We start from the raw sequence: 21177 nt of genomic DNA, 5'->3' as shown, positions 1-21177 counted from the left end.
CTCGTCTCTGCGCCTTGAGCGCCCCATTTCTTCCACAATCCCACTCTCCCACCCTCCCAAGCGGCTGTCCCCGCCGGAGTCCTGGACAGTGTCGGCGGGCCCCGGGTTCACCCTTCGAGCCTCCCTTCGTCCCGCCCCGCCTGTCCTCGGGCTGAAGCGCCCCTCTCGGGGTTTTCCAGGGCGCGAGCGGCCGCAGCGGGACGCGGCCTCCCCGGCCGGGCTGGGGGCTGGGGCGGCGGTGCCACCGGGCGGCGGGCGGGGGCCTGACTCACCGCCTGTAACCCGACACCGCCGCCCCTCCCCCAGCCCAGCTCCGGCCTGGCGGCCGCCGCGACACCTAAGCAAAAATGAGGAGGCGCCCGGGCCCGTGGAGCCCCTGGCCGGATCGCGAGCGGCCGGCGGCCCCCGGCGGGGTGCGCGCTAGCCTCCCCGGGCCCGGGGCTCCGCGGGCCGCCGCCGCCCCGGCGCCAACAGGAGCGGAGGCCGAGCGGCCCGAGCCGGAGGCGGCGGCGGCGGCCCGGCCCGAGGGCCCGCGGTAGCTGCAGCGGGTGAGCCCGGGAGCGCCCGGGGAGGGGGCGCCGGGCTGGGAACCCCCGGCCTCCTCCCGGGCCGCCGAGGACAAAGCCCCGGCCGCCGCCGCGGCCTACGCCGCGCCGCACAAAGGGCGAGTCGCGACACGCACCCAACCCCCTCCCATCCCGGGGTGGCCGGCCGGTGGCGGCGGGGAGGTGGGGAAGTCCCGGCCGCGCCGCCCTCGTCCCCTCCCCCGGGGCCGCGGAGCGCGCCGCCCCGCCCCCGCCCCGTCTGCGCGTCCTCCCGGGGAGGAGTTGGGGGGCGCGGCGCCCCACATAACACTCCCCTCCTGCGCTCGGAGCCACCCCTCTCCCCTCCCTCCTGCAAACACCACCGCCTCCCCTGCCACCGCCGCCACCTCGCTCGACGCTCCGCAGCTCGCCGCGGCCAGGGGGGCGGTGCGCCGACCGTGCGCGCCGGGGGCGCCAGATGTGCAGTCCCCGCCGCCGCCAGTGACCCAGCCGCAGCCCGAGCGGGAGCGGGCCGCCTTGCCAATGCTGTGGGGGCGACCTTGAGCGCACCCCGGCTTCCTCAGCGGGGATCCCGACAGCCCGAGCGTTGCGCCGGGTCCTGCCCTCTCCAGCCCGCCTTGCCCCGCTTCTGGACATGGAAGGGGCCGCTGCGCCCGCGGCTGGGGACAGCCCCGACCTGGGTCCGGGGACGCCGGGCTCTCCACCGGAGGCGGTGGCCGGGGCGACTGCAGCTCCAACGGTGGCTGCTGCCCCCGAGCCCAGGAAACCGCACGGGGTGAAGCGGCATCATCACAAGCACAACTTGAAGCACCGCTATGAGCTTCAGGAGACCCTGGGCAAAGGCACCTACGGCAAAGTCAAGAGGGCCACCGAGAGGTTTTCGGGCCGAGTGGTGAGTGGGGAAGTCCCTGTAGTGGGGGATCAGTGGCTCGCTGCGGCTAGGGACCAAGGGCGTGCGGGGTGGGAGTCTGTGGGCGCGGGGACTCTCTTGTCCAAGGGGGGGCTTCTTGAGAATCCCCGGACAGACTTCTCATTCTCCTCTCGGGGACCCCATGACTCAGGCGTCTCTCTCCCGAAACACTTGTTACATCCTGTCTGCACATATTTTGGGGCTTTCTCCCCTTTTATCCAAGCAGCAAAGTAGTGGCTAGGATATGTGAATACTTTGCAGTTTTGGGACAGTGGGATCTGCCCCGTTGGACACATCAGATCATGCCCCCAGATATCTTATTACTCTAGAAAGACCATTATCCATCTCAGCCCAGAGCTGGCTCTTCAAGTCTGTGTCCAGTATTTGGTCTCCCAGTACCCCCTACCCCCACCCTCGTTTACCCACAGACCTTCTCTCTGCATCCTTCCACTGATTCCCCATCACCCTGATACTGTCCCTGCAAGGGAGGGCAAACTCCTGCCTACTTTTAAGAGAGAAGGTTAGGGAGCAAAAATAAAGGCTGCTAACTGCATGCCTGAGGATTGTGACAGTTTGCATCGTGACTTCTGGGAAGACTGAAATGCCCCGGGCATGGGTAGCCATTCAGACACCGGGCTGAGTTGCAGCAGGCTTCGTTGTGTTTCAGGTCCTGGCCTCCGGACTACTAAATTGCTTAAGGGGTCTGGCCCGCTGCCCTGTGACAACTGAACCTCTGCCAGGGTGCCAGCACCATTTGTATAATCCCAGGGAGTGCTTTGAGTGCCTTGGGGTCTCTCTGTTTTGTCCCAGTCTTGGTTTGTTGTCATTTTCCTTTCTGCAGAACAGGCCCTTGTAATCCACACGGCTTGTGGCTAGAGAGTTGGGTTCAAAGTGACTGACTGTTGCAGAAAGATTTTGTGTGGTGTGTGGCAGAAAATTAACATGGTTCTTTGATTTAAAGCAGATCAGATGTAATTTTAATCGATTTAGGGCCAAAGTCAGAAACTAATTATGAGACTCCTTATGTGCACTTTTGGGGGTGTTTCAAGGCCCAGGGTCGCTTATAAATCTAACAGATGGCCACAGGGAAAGCAAAATGAGCTGTCAGGTGAAGTGCCAGTGTTGACATTTTTCTTTTGCATTTGTGTAGGGTCAGTCTGTGGAAAAAAACGGCTACCAATCAGCAAGGTCCAGCCCTTAAATTCTCAAATATCTGGATACCTGGATAACTCCCTCCTTTCTCAGATTTGCTATTTTTTTGTCAATACAACTTTATCTTATAACTTAAAACAAAGTCTATTATTGATTAATTGGAAATTTGGGATGTGTACTTTTTTTGTTTTTGTAAAGCTGCCTCTGTAATGAACGAATTCTGTGGCAAGCAAGTTGAAAATTCACTGCACAGGTGCCATTTTTGCAGGTTGAAAATTCTAAAGAGGATGTGGTTGGATGTGTCCTTTGATGAATGGGCTTTTGGGTTTGTGGAAGAGACTGAGAAATGCGCACTTCATTCATGCTTTTCTTCTGAGGTGATATTCCCCAGGCTGGATGTTGAATAAGCAAAAACGAAGCTTAGTTCTTTGCTTGTGTTGTCTTAATAGCTGTTGAAGAATCGCACTAGGAAGTTGGAAAGCAAGATAATGAAAAACAGATGCAGTTTGAGGTGCAGGTTGAGGATGTGAGAATGTGAGGGTTTAGTTGGGAAGGGCGTGTCTGGGATCTGTGAAGGGACCCCCACACCTAAGTGCTAGGGAGCCTGTACTCTTTGAAAGAATGCAACCGTGTCTTATGGCAGACGCCTTCCTGAGCTTCCCTGGGGCTTCCTGTCATGCGTTCTCCTAGCTATCTGATCCACAGACTAAGTTAGAGGGAAAGGATTTGCATCAGTAGGCAGGAGCCTGTCTTTCTCTTTTGGTGGGTGTCTTGCTTTTTATTTGCAGAAACTGAGCATTCCTCCAGGATTTTGCATTATGGTCACTAGGGGGCGCCCTGAGAACGATAGAGGCTCGTTTCTCAGCTGGGAGAAGAGTGAGCCCTTACTGTGCAGCCCTAGCTGACTTTTCCATCATGCTATTAATTTCAGCAAGATCTCTTGTTTTACTCAAAAAATTATATAAAGATTTTGAAGCTGGCAGCAGATGCAGTCCCAGAAACTGGCAGTCCCCAAACTTCTTCATTTATCCATGGGACTGGTTTCTACTTGATGGCTGACTTAGCATGTTCGTAAGATTCTCCAGTGTACACCTTGCATTTAACAGATGGGAAGACTGAGGTTTGGAGAAGGGAGGTCCTCCTTGGACCCAAGTCCTCCTCCTCCTGAGTACACTGCTCACAGATGGTGCAAGAACTGAAGTGAGAAACAGGAATTGTCAGGTGGAAAATTTTCTGTGCCTGGCTGAACAGAAAATAACATGAAACAGACAAACAAACAAACAAACAAAAATCAGTCATTAAGTTGTTCTTGCCCATTAAGTGCCCAGTGACTCAGAATCTGTCAGGGGCAGCAAGAATTTTGTCCAATGTATGAATATGGAATTTTCTTCTGGTTCCAGGGATGCATGAAATATCACAACTTGCTCTTAAGGTTCAGTGGAGGAGACTTGAGAGAGCATGGTCTTTAATTCTGCCTGTTCCATCTCTGGGCAGGATGCTGATGCGGTGGCTTTTACAGCCTTTCTCAGGAGGGGTAGTGGTTCTAACCTGCCTTGCCAATGAGTCAGGTGCTGGGGATCATGAACATTCCTGTTGAAAGCAAGGGCCCTGTTCAGAAAGGAGAGACTTTTTTTTTTTTTTTTTTTGTTAAAAAAAAACAACATGAGCATATTGTTGCTTTGGTTGTACATCTGGAAGGACCTTCTGAGTAAAGCACACCAAGACCCAGGATCTCCTTCCACGTTCTCTGAAATGCAGTTCTGAAGAGAGGTGCAAAGTCAGGAGCTTGGAGTCAACTGGTCCAGCCCTCCTGTTGGTCCAAGCATCTCCCCTTTGCATCCCCAAATGTGGTCTTGCAGTCACTGTTTAAGCGCATCCACGAGACAAGTACTCAGAGTGACTTGTGATTATGGAATCCAACATCGAGGCACTCTTGCAAAAATGCTGAGAGCCCTGGTTTGCATTCAAGCCCTCACCTGATCCCTTACTAGCTTTGTGACTTTAGGCAAGCTGTGTGACTTTGAAACCTCAGCTTCCTCATCCAGAAAGTGGGCGCTAATGGTACCAACTTCTTGGACTCATGAGAGTTGAATAAAATAATCTATATATAGCCTCAAAAGGGGGAAATGAACCATTTGGTTCCCTTTCTGGTAGTTTTTTTTCTCATTTCAAGATTTCAAGGCCATCAGAAGCAGATGCTTTGGACATTTAGCCTTATATTGTGTGGAGAAGGGTAGGGAAGATAAGCACTTTTTCAGGGTTATTAAACTAACAGGCTGGGTTAATTAGGGAGGTACACATGTAGGAAGGTGAACTAGTCAGCTAGATTCAGATAGGATCTGAACGTGTTTCTGAAGTCTTGAATTTGGGCCTCGATTATTGCATAAGCTTTGTTTTGATACGGTTTTGGGCAGAGCTGTGGGTGAACCTCTGTGTCATCTGTGGCAAGCGCTTTCTTTGAGCCAGATTCCCTGGACCTTCAGGCCGCACAAAGCACTGCCCCAAAGCCCAAACCCAAACCCACCCAACCTTTTGAGAAGAGGTGTCATGTGATTGCCTCAATGTCAAAGGTCAAGGTCAACTTTCTCCCTGCACCAGTTTACCTGGTGTGTGGTAGTACATGGTGTGCAGTGAGCTGGAGGCTTGGTCTTTGGGGACCCCAGGGCAGGGGGCTGGGATGGGAGGGGCAGGACTGGTGGGCAGAGGGTGTCTCCTGTCTACCACAGTGCCTCCAGCTACCAGAGAGCTAGCTTGGGGTGCTAGAGCATCCTCACTTAGCAAGCCAGGTGAGCTGACCAAAAGCAAGCGTTTTAAGCTCTGATCCAAAGCTATTCATAGCTTGGATGGTAGAAAACAAGATCAGAGAAGCAAAGTTGGCCTGCTCAGCCATGGGGTGTATAGCCATCATATGTACAGTGGCTGAGGTATCATTTTGTAGCTAAGGCCCAAACCCAGTTTCAGAGTGTTAGGGACCTTGGCAAGTGTATCATCCAAACTTCCCAGCTTCAAAGTGGGAAACATAAGGCACAGAAGTGTTAAGCGACTTTTCCAGGGTTGCACAGCTTGTAAGTGACTGAACTGTGTTGAAGTAACCTGATTCATGGCTTGAAATTTTTCTGTCATTCATTTAATAAATCTTTACTAAAGCAAGACACAGACCTCACTCCTAAAGAATTTGTAATCTAGTAGCAAAGATAGATGTACCTACAAATACTGGACTAATTCTTATTCATTCGATAAAGATTTATGCCTGTCTGCCAGATGCCAATGCCAATCACCTTGTTAAGGGTGGTGACATAGATATGAGTAGGCCCCAAGGAGCCTATCATCCAGTGGAAGCGAAAGAGTGAGTGGTTACCAGGCTTTTGTAAAGGGTGTGATCATTCCGGGTGGTTTTCAGGTTGCAGGGTGATGCTTGAAGTTCATTGGGCTGAGTTGACGCCGGGCAGGTGCACCTTTCCCAGTCTTATCACGCAGCTGATATTTTTAGCTCATGTGTGTCATGCTGTGCTAAGTGCTTTACAGTTGTTTCTCCTCATTGAGCCCTTGCCCGTGAGTTGTGTGCTCCAGTTGGATCCATTTTACAGACTGGGGATGGGTACATCTGGGAGGCTAGGGGATTTGCGGAGTGTCACACAACTAGTCGGTCTGTGTCCAGCAAGCCCTTATTTTTGGAAAGCCATTGCTGCGAGAGAAATCGAGACCTTCCTGTGTTGCTCAGCTGGCAATCTCTAAATTCCAGCAGGTGCTTTGCCAGTGGTGCCTGAAGAGCCGCCAAGGCTGATCCTTTTCTGGGGTGGGTTTTTTTGCTGTTCAGGAAGAGGATGTAGAGGGTAACGGATGGATGAACAGGGAGGAGAATTCTCCATCAACCCAGGGGAGTGCAGGTACTGTTGAAGACAACTCTTGGTCTGGGTTTCAGAAAGCTGAAATGGGGGTGCTTTAGGCAGAGGGCAGATTCATTCATGTGCGTGGGGAAGGGGGAGGAGACCCATTGGTGTGGAGTGCAGGGTTTGTGCTGGGGTGCAGAGGAGGCAGTTTGGTTAGGTAGGATGGGGGCAGTAATTGAGGATGGTGATGAGGATGATGATGAGGATAGCAGCTAGCACTTCCAGGGCTTACGGCAGGCCAGGTACATACCAACCACTTGAGTCCTCATAGAAGTTCTGTTTTCATCTCATTTTCCAGATGAAGAAACTGAGCTACAGAGAGGTCACCTAGCTTGCCCAAGGTTCCACGCAGCAGCAGAGCCAGGGTTTGTAAACACAGAGACCTTGACCCCTCTGGAGGTGCACTGAGCTGGGTTCGGATCAGAGCAGGGCTCTGTGCCCATTGCTTTGGGGTGCTGGCTTGGAGCAAGGAGGTTTTCACAGCAGTTGAGGTGTGACAAGATAAGAATCAGAAGCAAATTAGAGGAGAGAGACAGTCTGGCTCTGGCGAGCTGGCTGCTTGTTGGACCCCGAGCGTGCTTGAATGGATTGGGCTGGGGTGTGCTCCGCGCGGATGCACACTGCATTCTTTGTTCCCCAGGTAGCCTCTGACCCTGGGATCCCTGGGGGGCCTCAGGGGTGAGTGGGTTCACTTCCCTGCCTGCAGACAGAAATGCACCTATCACGCTGGGATGTCTTTCTCTCCTCCCCTAGGATAAGCAAGTCTTGTTAGTCCAGGTCTAACCGTTTTGAACCTCTTCCATGTTGCCACCTCCCATCAACGCCTTGCCCAGTGCCAAGCACAAAGTAGGTCCTCAACAAAGGCTTGTAGGATGGAACTGAAGTGAACAAACTGAGCAAGGGTAGGGGGTGAGGGGCGTATCCTCCCTCACCTCCAGGAGGGTTTGTCGGCAAGAAGGGTCATGGCTGGGAGTGAATGGCGGGCTGCACAGTGAGGTCTGTAAAGACAGGCTGCCTTCCTCGCACGAATTCCTTTTCTGTTACACTTGCTCGTGCATTCATTAGGAAGAGACGAATATCCAGGGCTGGTAGGGTTTCTGGCCATGGCTTCCTGTCCTCAGTGGCTCCGGAATCAGACAGCAGAAGTCTCATTTGTCTTTCCCACATGAAAGTCCTGGAGCATCTGTAAGTTATGATTTGTGAAGTATCTGCTTTAAAGCAGAATGCATTTATCATCGTCCTGGCCCAGACGACATTGGCGAGCACAGGAATGAGAAGATCCCAGGCCCCAACATAGGAGAGGCTGGGCCAGATGACCCACCCGCAAGTGGAGTCTGGCTGAATTGATAAAATTCCCTGGAAACGGCCCAAGAGCGGCCAGATGTTGGCTTCATGGCGAGACTCTTCGATAAACTTTTAACTGCGTGTTAAAACCAGGGCTGGGCAGTTCCACTCCTAGGTTTACCCAAGAGAATGCAAACATGTGTCCACATAGAAACCCGTGCAGAAATGTTCAGTGTCGTTACTCATAAGAGCCCCGAAGGAGAAGCTACTCAAATGTCCATCAACAATGAATGGATGCATAAAATGAGGTATGTCCATTTTACTTAGGGAATATTATTTATGATCTATTGCATAATGTTGCTTATGGAATATTTATGGAATGTTATTTAGCAATAAAAAGAAATGAAGTACTTAATACATGCTACAACACGGATGAACCTTGAAAACATTATGCTAAGTGAAAGAAAGCAGTCACAAAAGAACGTATATTATGTGATTCCATTTCTATGAAATGTTTAAAATGGGAAAATTCAGGGAGACAGAAAATAGATGAGTGAAAAAAAAAAAAAAAAAAAAAAAAAAAAAAAAAAAAAAAAAAGAAAATAGATGAGTGGATGTCAGGCCTGGGGGTGGACTTGCTAGTAAATGGAGATTAGCTGCTAATGGGCATGTGTTTCTTTTTGAGGTGATGAAAATATTTTAAGATTGTGATAGTGGTTGCACATTCCTGCACACAGACTCCCAACACCTGAATTGTACACTTTATTGGGTGAATTGCTTGATACATGGAATCATGTAATGAAGCTGATATTCTTTTAAAAGTGGGGTTGAGGGAGGGAGTAAGAACAGAGCAGAAGACAGAACCATCAGCCCTTCCAGATGCCATCCTGTGGACCTAAGAGCTCTCATTTTGTGCAAGAAGCAGGGTCTTGCTTGCCCTGGACAAGAGAGAGAGCCCCAGAACAGACCACCTGAATCTACCTGTGATCCCACCCCTTACAGCTGGGTGACCTTGGGTCATGTATTAACTCTTGTCTCATCCAGGGCTCATCCTCTTTCTTATTTTATGGATTGTTGGGAGGATTCAGTGAAACTGTATGGCCGAGCCTATTACCCAGTGTCTGCTACATGGTGGGTGAAGAGTAAAGGCTGCCAGAACCATTGCTAGTCTTATAGGCACCATTATCTGAATTTGGAAGAGGCTTGCCTTAGGTGGGCGTATATGTAAAGTCTTCTCCTGCTGAAGCAGCCCTCCAGACCTGAGCTCGTCTGTGGCTCTTCTGTGAGAGCCTGGTGGGCTGATGCCATTCATTTGTCCCTCAGCCAGGTGCCTGGTGCATGTACGACCTGAATGTCTCATTTGGCTGCCCTGGTAGTAGATTTTCTCCACTCTTCTGCTACTCCTGGTCACTGAGAAGTGGCAGAAGCTACACCATAAGAAAGACAGCACACATGGGAACCCAGTGCACCTTCTCTTCCTTCCAAGCTAGCAGTAAACCAGCGTCCCTGATGAGTGCTTACCCTGTGCTTAGGACTGCGGACTCCGAGACGGAAATAGGACAAGTCCTGCCACTGAGATACCTAGAATTTATTTGGGGCCATGTGACAAATACATCATGAATATTTTGAGCGCTAAATGAAGTGTAGAGGAAAAAAATCAAGGCTGCAGAGTAGACAGATGGTCTGCCCTTCTACACGACCCTGGGCAAGCTGCATGTTTGCTCTGAGCTTCTGTCTTCTCATTTAGAAAAGGCACCTGCCAGTATCCTACCAATTGAAATCGCTATCAGAAATAGAATTTGGAATCTTCTGGTGCAGAACCTGCAAGCTATTGGAACTAGAGCTATTTGTATTATTTTGGGGGAAAGTGTGGAGAACCTTATGACATTGGTGTGGCTCTTGGTTCTCCCGGTCAAAATCCTCCCACAGGTTGAGTGGGGACTGAGTCTGGATTTGCCATGTCTCCAGGCTCTTGCCAGGGTCTCCAGACCTTTCCTCCTATTCCTCTGCCCCAGCTCTGTGTCAGTTTCCTTGCGGCACAGGGCGAGTGTGGGTTGGATTATCTGTGTGCACCCTCCCTTCTACCCCTACCCTTTAGGAAGGCAGCGGGTGCCGTCTGGCTGGTCTGTAGTCTGGTGCTGGGTGTATGGGGGATGCTCAGTAACAGTGAGCCAATGAACGACCCAGCTTCTGCAGGAGCAGCGCACCAGCAGCCCTGCGCAGGAGAGTCCCTGCAGGCGGGAGGCAGCAGGGAAGGCCTGTCCTCCTTTCCGTTCTGTTTTCCCCGGGTCATGGCTCTGCTCGCCCTGCCTGCACAAGGCTGGGGAGCCCATTTGCTAGGTGCCTCTTGGTCACACTCTGCACCGTGGCTGGAGAGAAGGGCGAGGCTGAGCCCGTCCCCAGCCTGCCTCCCGCCTCAGTTCTTGGGGACTCTGCACCCTCCTAGGCTGGGCTGCTCTCACACTTGCCTGGCTTCCTCTGGAGCTAGCCTTCCACCCCCATCCGAGAAGCCCTGGTGATCAGCTCTGCAGAGTGTGCAAGCTCTGGATGCAAAAGGCATCTGCAGGGTTTCCAGAGCCTTCCTCCCTGGGTTGTAAATCAAGTACTTTAAGAATTGTAAACTGGCTGGAGTGCAGAGTTAATGTACGTCTGGAAAAAACACCATGATTTGCCTTTTAAACTCGAGAAAAGAATTCCACATCGTTTACTTTCATTAGAGGTATTGGGGCTTCCACTGGGAAGGTGCTAAGAGGGGGCTGTGGTGGGTTCCGTGTAAGGAGCGGGTGGTGGTGGCCTTCCAGTGGGCTGGGCTTGGCTTTTATCTCAGGGTTGAAGGGTAGCTTTCCAGTTAAAAAAAGTAGCTGCTCTGGTCTCTGACTTAGCATCTCTGAAGAAGCCTGAGCCCTCCTCTCTATGTCAAGCTCCCATTACTCAGGTGACTCGGGCCACAAAGAAATTTGATTGCAGCAGGCTACAGCACATCCCTGATGGCTGTTGTCATTGTTCTATGAATTGGGTCCAACTCAAGCATGCTTTGCCCAAACTGCCAAAGGATGGTCACGTCCCAGTCTTCCACAAGATGGTGGCAGGGAAGTGGGTGATCTGCTCTGTGAATGGAAAGTGAGTGTGTGGAGCCCGGGTTGGAGGCTATGAGCCTCCCATGTACTCTGGAGCTAGTCAGCTATGACTCAGTTTCTTCTTCTGTGAAATGGGAGTGACTGAGGGTCAACAAGGTGTGCGTGGTGTTCTTAGCAGATTGTGTGGCCCCCAGTGAGCGTTATCCTCAGGGGCTAGGTAGGACAGGTCTCAGCTCTCTCTGGGCTGCTGGCAGCCTGCACTTCTGGGTGCCCTGGTGTCCAGTGCTCTTGCTTCACCTGTAAGTGGAGGGCTGGAAACAAAATGTGCTCAGAGGTCCCTGCCAGCTCACAGGAGGAGAATCCCAGGACTCGCAAAATGGAATGGGTGAAATGCAGACTTCATTTCCTGTTGCTTGGTTTTTGGCAGAAAGACTCCTTGCTGGTGGAAGGGAGTAACTTCAGCTCTCAGAGCTGCTTTCCGAGTGTATGGACAGTCTCTGTCTGTGGTCCCTAGAACATGTCACCTGTATTATGGTGCAGGTGAGGGGAGGCCCTGCCTTCCCTGCCCCCTGCTTCTCTCCGGGGGCATCCCAGTCTTGCTTAAACACCTCTAGCAGCAATTCTCAACTTGCCTCTGTGAGAGGGACAGGATGACGCTCCTGACACCTCCATTTTTCCCTCCATGAAATGGGGTGGTGGAAGTAGCGCTTGCCTCCCATGTTGACACAGGATCCGTGACCGCCTGGTGCCTTACACGGAGTCAGTTCTCAGTGACAGTGAGCTGTGGTCACTTGGGGTTCAGAGAGTCGTGTTCTGCAGGGCTGTTCAGAGGTGTCTTCGCTCAGTCCTTAGATACTTAGAGCTCTGGGTGGTTTTGCTGATGGACTCAGTGAAGCCAGGGGCTCGTGGCTGCCTCTGCTCTGCCTGTGTTCAGATCTCCCTGTAGGAACCATTTATTCTCCCTGTGGTTTTAGCAGTGATTCTGGGGGGATGCTGCACGCGGGGAGGGCTTGGCTCCTTGATCCTGGGTGGAGGTGAGACTCCACAGCTGAGGAAGAGACTAAAAAGGGGCCCTCTTCGTATTCCTTGCAGTCTCCTTAAAGGGAAGGCTCAACTAGTCCTGGGTTACTACTCCTTTACTGAGCACTCTGTAAGGACTTTACTTTACTGAGCCTGTGCTAAGGACTCTGCCTGCATCATTACACAAGATCTTAGAATGGTCCTAAGAGATAGATGCCGTCACCGTCCCCACTTTGCCACAGAGGGAACTGGGCCCAGGGCCACTCTGTTCGCAACTTGGGATGATGGAACCTAACCCAGGTCCAAACTACAGTCCTAGACTGCTTCTCAAGGAGTAGAAATATCTCTGTCCTTTTTTTTCTTCGTGTGTCAGGTATTCTTTCTGTCTCTCCCAGCTCACAGATTAAAAAACACTTATTCAAATATTTACCAAACTCATCCTAGGTGCCCAGCACTGTGCTGGGCATGAGGAAGGCAACCAGGAAGAAGACACAGCCACTGGCCCAGAGGAGTTCAGCTGACCCTTGATTCTAAAATGTGCACGTAACCCTCACCATTTCTAGATCCTCAGTCTTAGTGGTCCACGCTAATCTCTCCTTGCTGGTCCATTTACGGAGACAGATACCTGCTGTCCCCCGACCCCTGCCTTTTTTTCCTTTCTTTTCTGAAGCTCTCAGAACGTCACCATTGTTGTCAAACATCCTTTCTGCAGCCTTGGTTTCCTCAGTATCAATTGCCAGCCAGCAAACTTTGAGATGGTTCCAGCGGTCCAGGAGGCAACGTCGTTAGCGGGTGTGCTTCTTAGTAGCTTTGAAAGCGAGCAGAGGTGGTGGGTGGGAAGAGGCTGGTGAGCTCAGTGCCGGGTGCATGCACGTGTTCACCGGCGTGATGGCACCCTCCGGGACAGCCACAACTTGCATCTTGGTTAGTGGAGCTGGTTCCCAGGCAGAGTCAGGCGGAGGGCTTGGGGGTCAGATGAGTGAGCGGATGGATGTGCAAACTCTGGGAGCAGAAATCCTGGAGAGCAGCCGAATTCAGGGGCCCTCTCACTAAGTAGCACCCACCTTGGATGTGTGATGTGTCGGAAGGAGCAGGAGGATCCTTCCTTTAACAATGCTTTGAAATAGCAGGGGACATTTATTGAGTGACAAGTGTGTGCCAGGCCCTGCACAGATGACTTTGGAATGTGTGTGTGGCTGGATGGTACTCAGGGCCCGACCTTGCAAGGCAGACTCTCCACCACTGAGCCACAGCTGCAGCCCTTCACTACTTTATATGCTGATTCAGGCTGGGGAGATCGCTCAGTTGCTAGAGTGCTCGCCTGTCAAGCACAAGGCCCTGGGGTCAATCCCCAGTTGCGAACAGCGTGGCCTGGGCCCAGTTCCCTCTGTGGCAAAGTGGGGACGGTGACGGCATCTATCTCTTAGGACCATTCTAAGAGCTTGTGTAATGATGCAGGCAGAGTCCTTAGCACAGGCCCAGTAGATACAGAGTGCTCAGTAAAGGAGTAGTAACCCAGGGACTAGTTGAGCCTTCCCTTTAAGGAGACTGCAAGGAATACGAAGAGGGCCCCTTTTTAGTCTCTTCCTTAGCTCTGGAGTCTCACCTCCTGTGATATATATATCTCACTTTTGAACCTGTTGTGGTTATTATGGACATTTTGCAGATGAGGAAGCAGGGGCTTTGAGGGAGCTAATGGCTTGCCTGAAGTCACAGAGCCGGGGTTTAGGGCTGGGCTGCCTGATGGGGAGTTCAGGGTCACGACCCTGGCTCCAAGGTCTCTCGGGATGGTAGGCATCTGATGAACCCAGGCTTAAAGTTCAGAGAAGCGGTCTCTGTGCTTCTGAAAATAGCAGTTTGAGAACTTAGTCCCAAGATCCCAATCATTCTGTATCTTAAACTCACTTAGGACCTGGTTGAGCCTATATCTGTGCCTTGCACCCAATAAGAATGAAAGAAATGTTGAATAGCCATGGATTGTAGTGTGTCTGAGAATGTCCTTGGGAGCCTTGGGGTTGGTCCCAGTGTTGCCACAGTCTAATCTGTGTGACCTTGGTCAAGATGTTCCTTCTGTGACTGCAACCAATTTATCTGTTGGATGAGAGCTTTGGGACCGATTTGTGTTTTAAGATTCATTATTCATTCAACCAACATAGATATTCCTTGATTTACGATGGGTCTGCATGTGAAAAACTCATTGCAGTTGAAGCTATCATAAATAGCAAATCTGTTTAGTATGCCGAGTCTCCTGAACATCATAGCTTAGCAGTACGGTATGTGGACCAGTGTGGGTCGTCTCCCCTGGTGATCATGGGGGTGATCATGGGGCTGACCCGGGGCTGCCACTGCCCAGCCTCACAAGAGAGGATCCTTCTGCACGTCAGTAACTGGGGAAAGATCCAAATTTCAAATTCAAAGTATGGTTTCTACTCAGTGCCTATTACTCTTGTACCATTGTCAAGTTGAAAAATTATAAGTCGGACTATCAGAAGCCAGACAGACTTCATTTATTGAGTGCCTGCTGTGTCTGATGCTGCCCCAGGCAATAGTGACAGAGAAATGACACAGACCAGGTTACATCCTCTTCCACAAACTGTTTTTGTGAATCTTCCTGGCTTGTCCCCAGACTGCTTCAAAGCAGCAGTTGCTGAATCTCCTCTGCGAAGGCGAGCTCTGGCGGGGCAGTTCTGTCGCTTCTGCTTACGGATGCAACCCAGGTGCCTAGAACAGGGCCTGGCTGATAAATATTGGTGACTTGTGTGCATGGGTGATGCATGCAATGCCTATTTGGCTAATGAAATCTCAGTTTATATATGTTCTACTGCTAAAGCCCAAGAAGAAAGTTAAGGAGCACAAGTCCCATTTTCTAGGAAAAACACCATTTTTACAAATTAAGATGCAGCCGAGACAGGAAGGTTTCCGATCGGTGCTTGCAGAAGGAATAGGGAGCCAGTCAGGATTCCTTGCTTGCTTTTTTGTCTGATGGTGCTTTTTGCAAACCACAGAGAAAAACCAAACAAAAACAAAAACTCCTTTTTTCCCCTCTTTGCTTAAAGCAGAAAAAGCACTTGCTTCTTAAAACAGCTCATGAAGGAAAAAATTATAACAAATATTTAGCATTTCTCTGGTGGCTGCACAGTCTGAATTCCTTTCAGCCCCACAATGAGCTCTAATTTTATGAAATGTTTGGATTAGCCACCAATTTTCCGGTGGAATTTAGGAGGCTTGTATTTGTACTTAGGCTTGAAGCGAAGAAATCTCATAAAATCTGCTTGGTGTCTCAGGCCCAGTGGGACGTTCCAGCCAAGGACAAAATGACCATCAGCAAGTGATGGGGGAGAAAGAGATCTCTGTGGCAGCTGGGGCCAGGCCTTGCTGACGGTGGTGTGTTCTTGAGCTGCAGTCCCAGGGGCTTGGCGGGGCTGCGTACCACTTCCAACTGATCATGGGCTATAAAAATTCCAGCCCAAGAACAATGCTTTGTACCTGACCTTGTTCTCTCAGTTCTCAGAGCCAGAGGACATTAGGGCATCTGGTAATTGGGTGAGAGGCATTTGATAGCCCGTGGCGCTCTGGGCGCCCCCTGATGGCATCAGTGTCTTGCGGTCTGGTCTCCAGTTCTCATCTCTCCTCCTGCCCCTTGACCTGCGCTGTCCATTAGGGACACTCGTGGCTATTAAAATCAATTACAATTCAACAAAATGAAAAATTCAGTTCTGTGGTTGCATTGGCTGCATGGTAAGTGCCCAGTGGTCCACCCAGTAGTGGCTGCCAGTGGATAATGTGCAGGGCAGTTCATTTTTGTTACTGTAGATAGTTTTGTTTGTTGGGCGTAGCTATTGTTGATGCTGAGTTTGATGGAGACCGGGTGCCTCTTACCTTGTTTTATTAAGTTTGTAGCACTTGTTGCTACTTGTAAGCCTCTCTCAGCATCTTTCATTGCTCTGTCTCCCGTGTCCAGAACAGTACCTGATAACGATTTTTAGAATAAATGAATGAAGTCATCTGTCTGATTCAGTCTTGCTTTGCATGTGTCTGACGCACGGTGGGCCTTCAAAAAAATGGAATGAATTCTTACAGCGTAGCCATTGACTGGATGACTCTGAATTCAATTTGTTGGGTCCATGCTGTGACCTTTATTGTATAAGGTTCCATAGATAATGTGAGAAGCAGGCAGATGTGGCTCCTCTAGTTAAGGAGCTTATCCAACCTGATGGTTCTTAAATTAGAGGGGAATGAGTGAATTTTTGAGGGGCCACTGTTATTAAAATGCATCTTCCAACAAAAAGTTGTACCCCATTTGTGTACAGTGGATCAAAATGCAGCCTGTAAAAATAAAAAAAAAAAATGAAAAGGGAAAAAATGCATCTTCCAGATTTGTCTGGAAAGTCTGATTCAGTAGGGTTGGGGTGGGACTCAGGGACACCTGGTATCTTGTGCATTTTAGCCAGACAACTCAGGTGAATGATGGGGGAGGTCCACAGCTCTGGACAGTTGAGAAGCTGGCTGCAGCATTCATCTGGGGAGATACCAAGCCACTTCCTGGTGTCCTGTCATGTGTAATGATAACAGCTGCAAATACAGAGCAGTAATTGTGTACCAGGTGATGTTCTAAGCATGTTAAATCACTGACCCGTATTCCTCCTCACTGAGAGGTGCACACTATTATTATCCCTGACGGGTGGATAAGCCAAGGAAAGTGAAATCATTTGTCCATGTGGACACCACCTGTAAACAGGATTCGAACCCTGAACTGTGATGTGCCTGATCACACCCTCTGACCTTTGAGCAGCTGCCTCCTGGATGCCACGTGTGCCTTGCTGCCAGTTTCTTGGAGTCAAATTCAGGGGTATTTACCAAATGCCTGTTTAGGGGATTCACACATGTGCATATCATGGAGATCTGTTGATGGACATTTGTCCATCTCTGGTCTCAAGGAGTATCAGGAATTCATCCAGTGGACTTTTCCTGTGGGTCCCCCAGGCTGGGTGGACAGGAAGGAGGCCTAGGCCACTGCCAGTGGCAAAGCCAGGCAAGTCCTAAGGACTCAATTTTCCCTCATTTTGCTCCTTGTGACTCAGTTTCTACTGTTTCGCCCAGTAGGGTGTGTGCCTGTGTGCGTGTGTGCTTGCGTGTGTGCATGCGTGTGCACTCTGTGTGTGTGGTAGGGGTCCAGCAACCCACTCTGTTACACTTTTGTCCCTGCTTGCTTTGCAGGAAGGCTGTGCTCCCTTCCTGCCCTTTTTCAGCCACAGGCAGAACAACCCTTAGACTTAGGAGCTGCCAAGAACTCCTAACCCACGTCCGCGAGACTTGAAGAGAGCAAAAAGGAGAGGGCGAGGCGGGTGGACCAGCTGGCGCGTGACTTTCGCAGGGTGCGCCTCACAGAGCTTACATGTGTTACCCTGACATCATTTCCACTTTACAGTTAAAGAAATTAATGCTCAGAAAGAGTGTCAGGTAAGCGAGGTGGCACCAGCGTTAGAGCCTCAAGTCCCCGCTGCCTCCCCTGCTGTGGGCTTTTCCAGCTGCATCACCGAGTCCCAGTCCTCACTGAGCATCAGAATAACCCGGGGACCTGGGAAAACACACTGGCGTCTGGGCTCTTCTGCCGAACTAAATGAGGCTGTCTGGGGAAGGCGCCCAGGTGTATTTTCAAGCAGCCCCCTAGATCACTGTAATGCACCCCTGGAGTTGAGAGCCACTGGCTGTGGCATGTCTCCCTCCATCTGATCATGTCTCCATCCATACTTGGCCGGCTGGGGCCTCGCCTCTGGGAAGGTGAGCCTCCCTTGTTCTTGCCCCCAGTATGCCCTCTCCAGAGAGGACTGGCTGTCCAGAGCTGCCCCACCAGGCCTGGGCTGGGACCTTTTGCTCTCTTGCATCACAGGCTGCCCATAAATCGGCAGCTGTCTTGTTTTCTCTTCAGGCCCCTGTTGTAGTGACCTTTGTCTATCTGTTTATTTCAGAGAAATAATTCCATTCTGCAAAATCGATTCCCTGGGGGCTATAGAAGTACATTTGGAGGGACTTCTTTTAGTGAGGTGACCTGAGATGGCCTCTCAGTTGAGGCGACAGCTGCTTCCTCTCTCCCCGCTCGCTTTTCACTTTGCCCTCTGACATCGTCTTCCTAGTTTGAAGGCCTTCTGGGGGTGTCCTTAGTCTGCTTCTTAAAAGTATAACAAAAATACAAGAACTGCGAGCATTTGAGAGCAGGCATGGTACTCACATCAGGCACCATTCTGGGCATTTTCTGTTGTCATCTCGATGGCAGTGCTGAGCATAAGCATGTCTAAAATTGGGGTTTATCCTAATAAGGGGACAGTTACAGTTGTGCCACATTTTTGGCCTCGTTGGAGGATGAGGTGTTCTGAGAAGGTAGAGGCTACCATATTGGAGGCAGTGGCGTTGCCTGGGATGGTGGGGGCTGGATAAATGGAATGGAAGGGTGCAGGGAAGCAGAGAGTAGCTTAACAATTCCCTCGTGTTCAGCCTGCTATGTGCTTTAGTCAAGAGATTGGAGAATACTGGTTTACTGGATGTTTTGGTTAAGTGGAAAAAGTTGTAACAGAAAGCTGCAAATATATATTTGCAGGTAATCAAAGTTCATGAGGGTTTATTAATGAACCAGTGAGCCAATGAACCAATCCTTTTAAAAATTGTGGCATGGTGGCACACGCTTGTAATCCCAGAAGCTTGGGAGGCTGAGGCAGGAGGATCTTGAGTTCAAAGCCAGCCTCAGCAACTTAGCAAGGCATTAAGCAACTCAGCGAAACTCTGTCTCTAAATAAAATACAAAAAAGGGCTGGAGATGTGGCTCAGTGGTTGAGTGCCCCTGGGTTCAATCCCTAGTAACCTCCCCTGCCAAAAAATGGTAGGCATTTCTTAAGGAAACCTCTCTTAGATGACTGATTTCCTTCTTGCCTTGTTAGAATCAAGTCCCTTGAAAGTAGATGAAACCTTTTCTTGATTTCTTTGGGTAAATTCTCCTAAATGGTCCTCAGTACTGTGTTTTGGAAATCTTCATGTTTGCAATTTATATTTTATCTGTCTTCTTCCTCATTACCTTGTATTCCTTTTTGTGATCTTTCTAAAAGGTAAAATTCTCCTTTTCCTTATAGCAGATGTAAGGTAGGCTTGATGCTGAACACTCTCAAGACAGAAAAATCAAAGATTAAAGGTGAAGTTAGTTGTCATGCCTTATCAGTGAGGCTGTTTCTTGTTCCTTTTTTCCAGCTCCCCTACACATTTGCTGTGACTAAAGCTTCTTCAAATTGTTTTAGGAGGAAAGCAATGCGGCCATCTGCAGGGACTTAGTGCGTGGATTCTGTGGCATTTTTGGGGTGACTTTTTCCTCATACTGTCTTCAGAACTGAACAGATCCTGAGAGTCAATCTAGAGAAGTTCTGTTTTCTGGAGTAACAAGATGAACCTCCTTTTGGGGAATAGGACTGGCCAGTGTCACCCGGTTAGCACGTGGCTGAGCTGCGTCTCATGACTCAAGGTCAAGGGCTTTTCCTATTTTGCTACCTATTCCTTGTGTTTTAGATTGTGGGTTTCGAGATATGTGGTTTCAAAATAAAGGTGCTATTTCTCTGTTTGGTAAATGGAACCAGAAAAAAAGAAAAAAAACCTCTCAATCTCTGTTACTCAAGAGACAGATTTGTTTTAACTTATTTTATTTTTAATGGGCGGGGGGGATAAGAAGCAAAATTTTGCCCTTTCTTTAGCGTGCTAGACCCAGCCTCTGTTGAAACATCGGTCTTAGATTAATACCGAGATGGACTCAGAAACACACTTGAAAGCAGCTTGCGTTATTATCTGTACATAGCTTGCATTTTATGACCTGCTTAAAGATGCAGGGCACATAAATCTTGGGAAGGACCGTCTTATTTACTTCTTCGTCTTTTCAGCAGATGGGATGTTCACAATGGAGACGGGTTGGCTTCAGATGTCTGCTCCAGGATGTTTTAGCTGAACTGTATGAGTCCATTAAACAAATGTAAGAGTTTTTGGGAAAGAAGAGCTACATCTCAAACCAAATGTTTTACATGGACAACATCTGGGGAATATTGGTATTCGTGTGTATGGTACATCAGAAAGCAGCTTGGCCGGGTTCCGCTGGGATGTTTCTGGCCCGTAGTTGCTGGATTTGACAGTTTTGTTGTACAGGAATGGTTCTTATGAAGTATGGCCATCAAGCAATGTGTGATCCAGGAAGGAGTGTCCTCATTTGGCCGCACACTCGAATTGTTCTGATTAGCTCCCCGACCAGCTCTTCTACAACACACGAACGATCCAATATCTGAGCGAGTTTTCCCAAGGCTTAAACTCCAGAGACAGGAAGAGTCATGATGCCAGGTGTCACCAGGTGATTCCATAGATTTGGCAAAATGTGGAACCAGGTGTGGCCCGGTGGAAGCAGCATTGGTTACAGATGTCAAGTGCTGGGTTGAAACTTGGGTATTGCTTTTATGATCTGTGGGAACTTGGGGTGCTAGCTCCTCTTTTGGGTTCAGTTTTCTTCTGCAGAGTAAGAGCCTGTCTCGTGGCGTGATGGCAGGTGTAGAATGAAGTGGTGTGGAATGCTGTCACATCCTTTGGGGGCGTCTTTTATACAACACGGTACTGCAGCTCCACGTGCAGTAGCATCGTGAATCAGAGTGGTATCTGGGAACGTTGTCTGACCTCAGCAATTTGTAGTTACTGGGTCAGGCTGTTAGTGGTGGGTGGAGATGTAAGAAAGGATTAGGGCTTATACAAATGAAGGCTTATAATATTCATCATGCTGGATTCAATTAAACTCAGTACATGCTGATTGCAAGTCCACTGTAGTGCCAGATTCTCTTCTAGATACTGAGGACTCAGAGGGGACAATGACCATGACTATGCTACCTCGGGGACATTGACCATGAACAATCTTCCCTTTTACTAGGTTATGTAGGACTGCAATTTAAGTAGCCAGGAAATGTTTTGTAGGTGTGAACATTAGTTGGCAGAGGCTATGGCTCGTCTCCTGTACCTTGGTACATAATGACCCCTCTCCCCTAAAAGGCAAAACCTTGTGATAATTTAATATGGCACTATTGCGGCATGAGAGGAAGTTGTAAAAAATCTGAGTGGGTCCCAAAGATGGCATTTTGATCAGTACTGGTCCAGTGAAATAGTCACGGGCCCATTTCCTGGTGAGAATGACTGAGTCGTGTAAAGTATGTCATATGAGCAAGGGACCCTGGAGACACGGCCTTGACCCTTGTCAGGATGGGAGAATTAGTAATGGAGCAAAGTGAGACCCAGTT

General features: G+C 49.8%; 1 protein-coding gene across 2 annotated transcripts in view; it reads left to right on the top strand.

The window, feature by feature from the left end:
* The first annotated feature begins 320 nt into the window (after positions 1–320).
* Positions 321–21177, top strand: part of NUAK1 (NUAK family kinase 1) — a 67579-nt gene continuing 46722 nt past the window's right edge. Inside the window, exon 1 of one of the 2 annotated variants that reach the window (XM_079141599.1) lies at positions 321–1437. In XM_079141599.1, the coding sequence (XP_078997725.1) occupies positions 1180–1437 (258 nt within the window). In that variant the 5' untranslated portion in view covers positions 321–1179. The remainder of the gene's footprint in view (positions 1438–21177) is intronic. The other variant, XM_079141600.1, reaches the window with a different exon arrangement.

Source organism: Sciurus vulgaris (assembly GCF_902686455.1).
Source record: "Sciurus vulgaris genome assembly, chromosome: 5".
Classification (NCBI taxonomy): Eukaryota; Metazoa; Chordata; class Mammalia; order Rodentia; family Sciuridae; genus Sciurus; species Sciurus vulgaris.
Note: the sequence above shows the minus strand (reverse complement) of the source record. Positions and strands in the feature narration are given on the sequence as shown.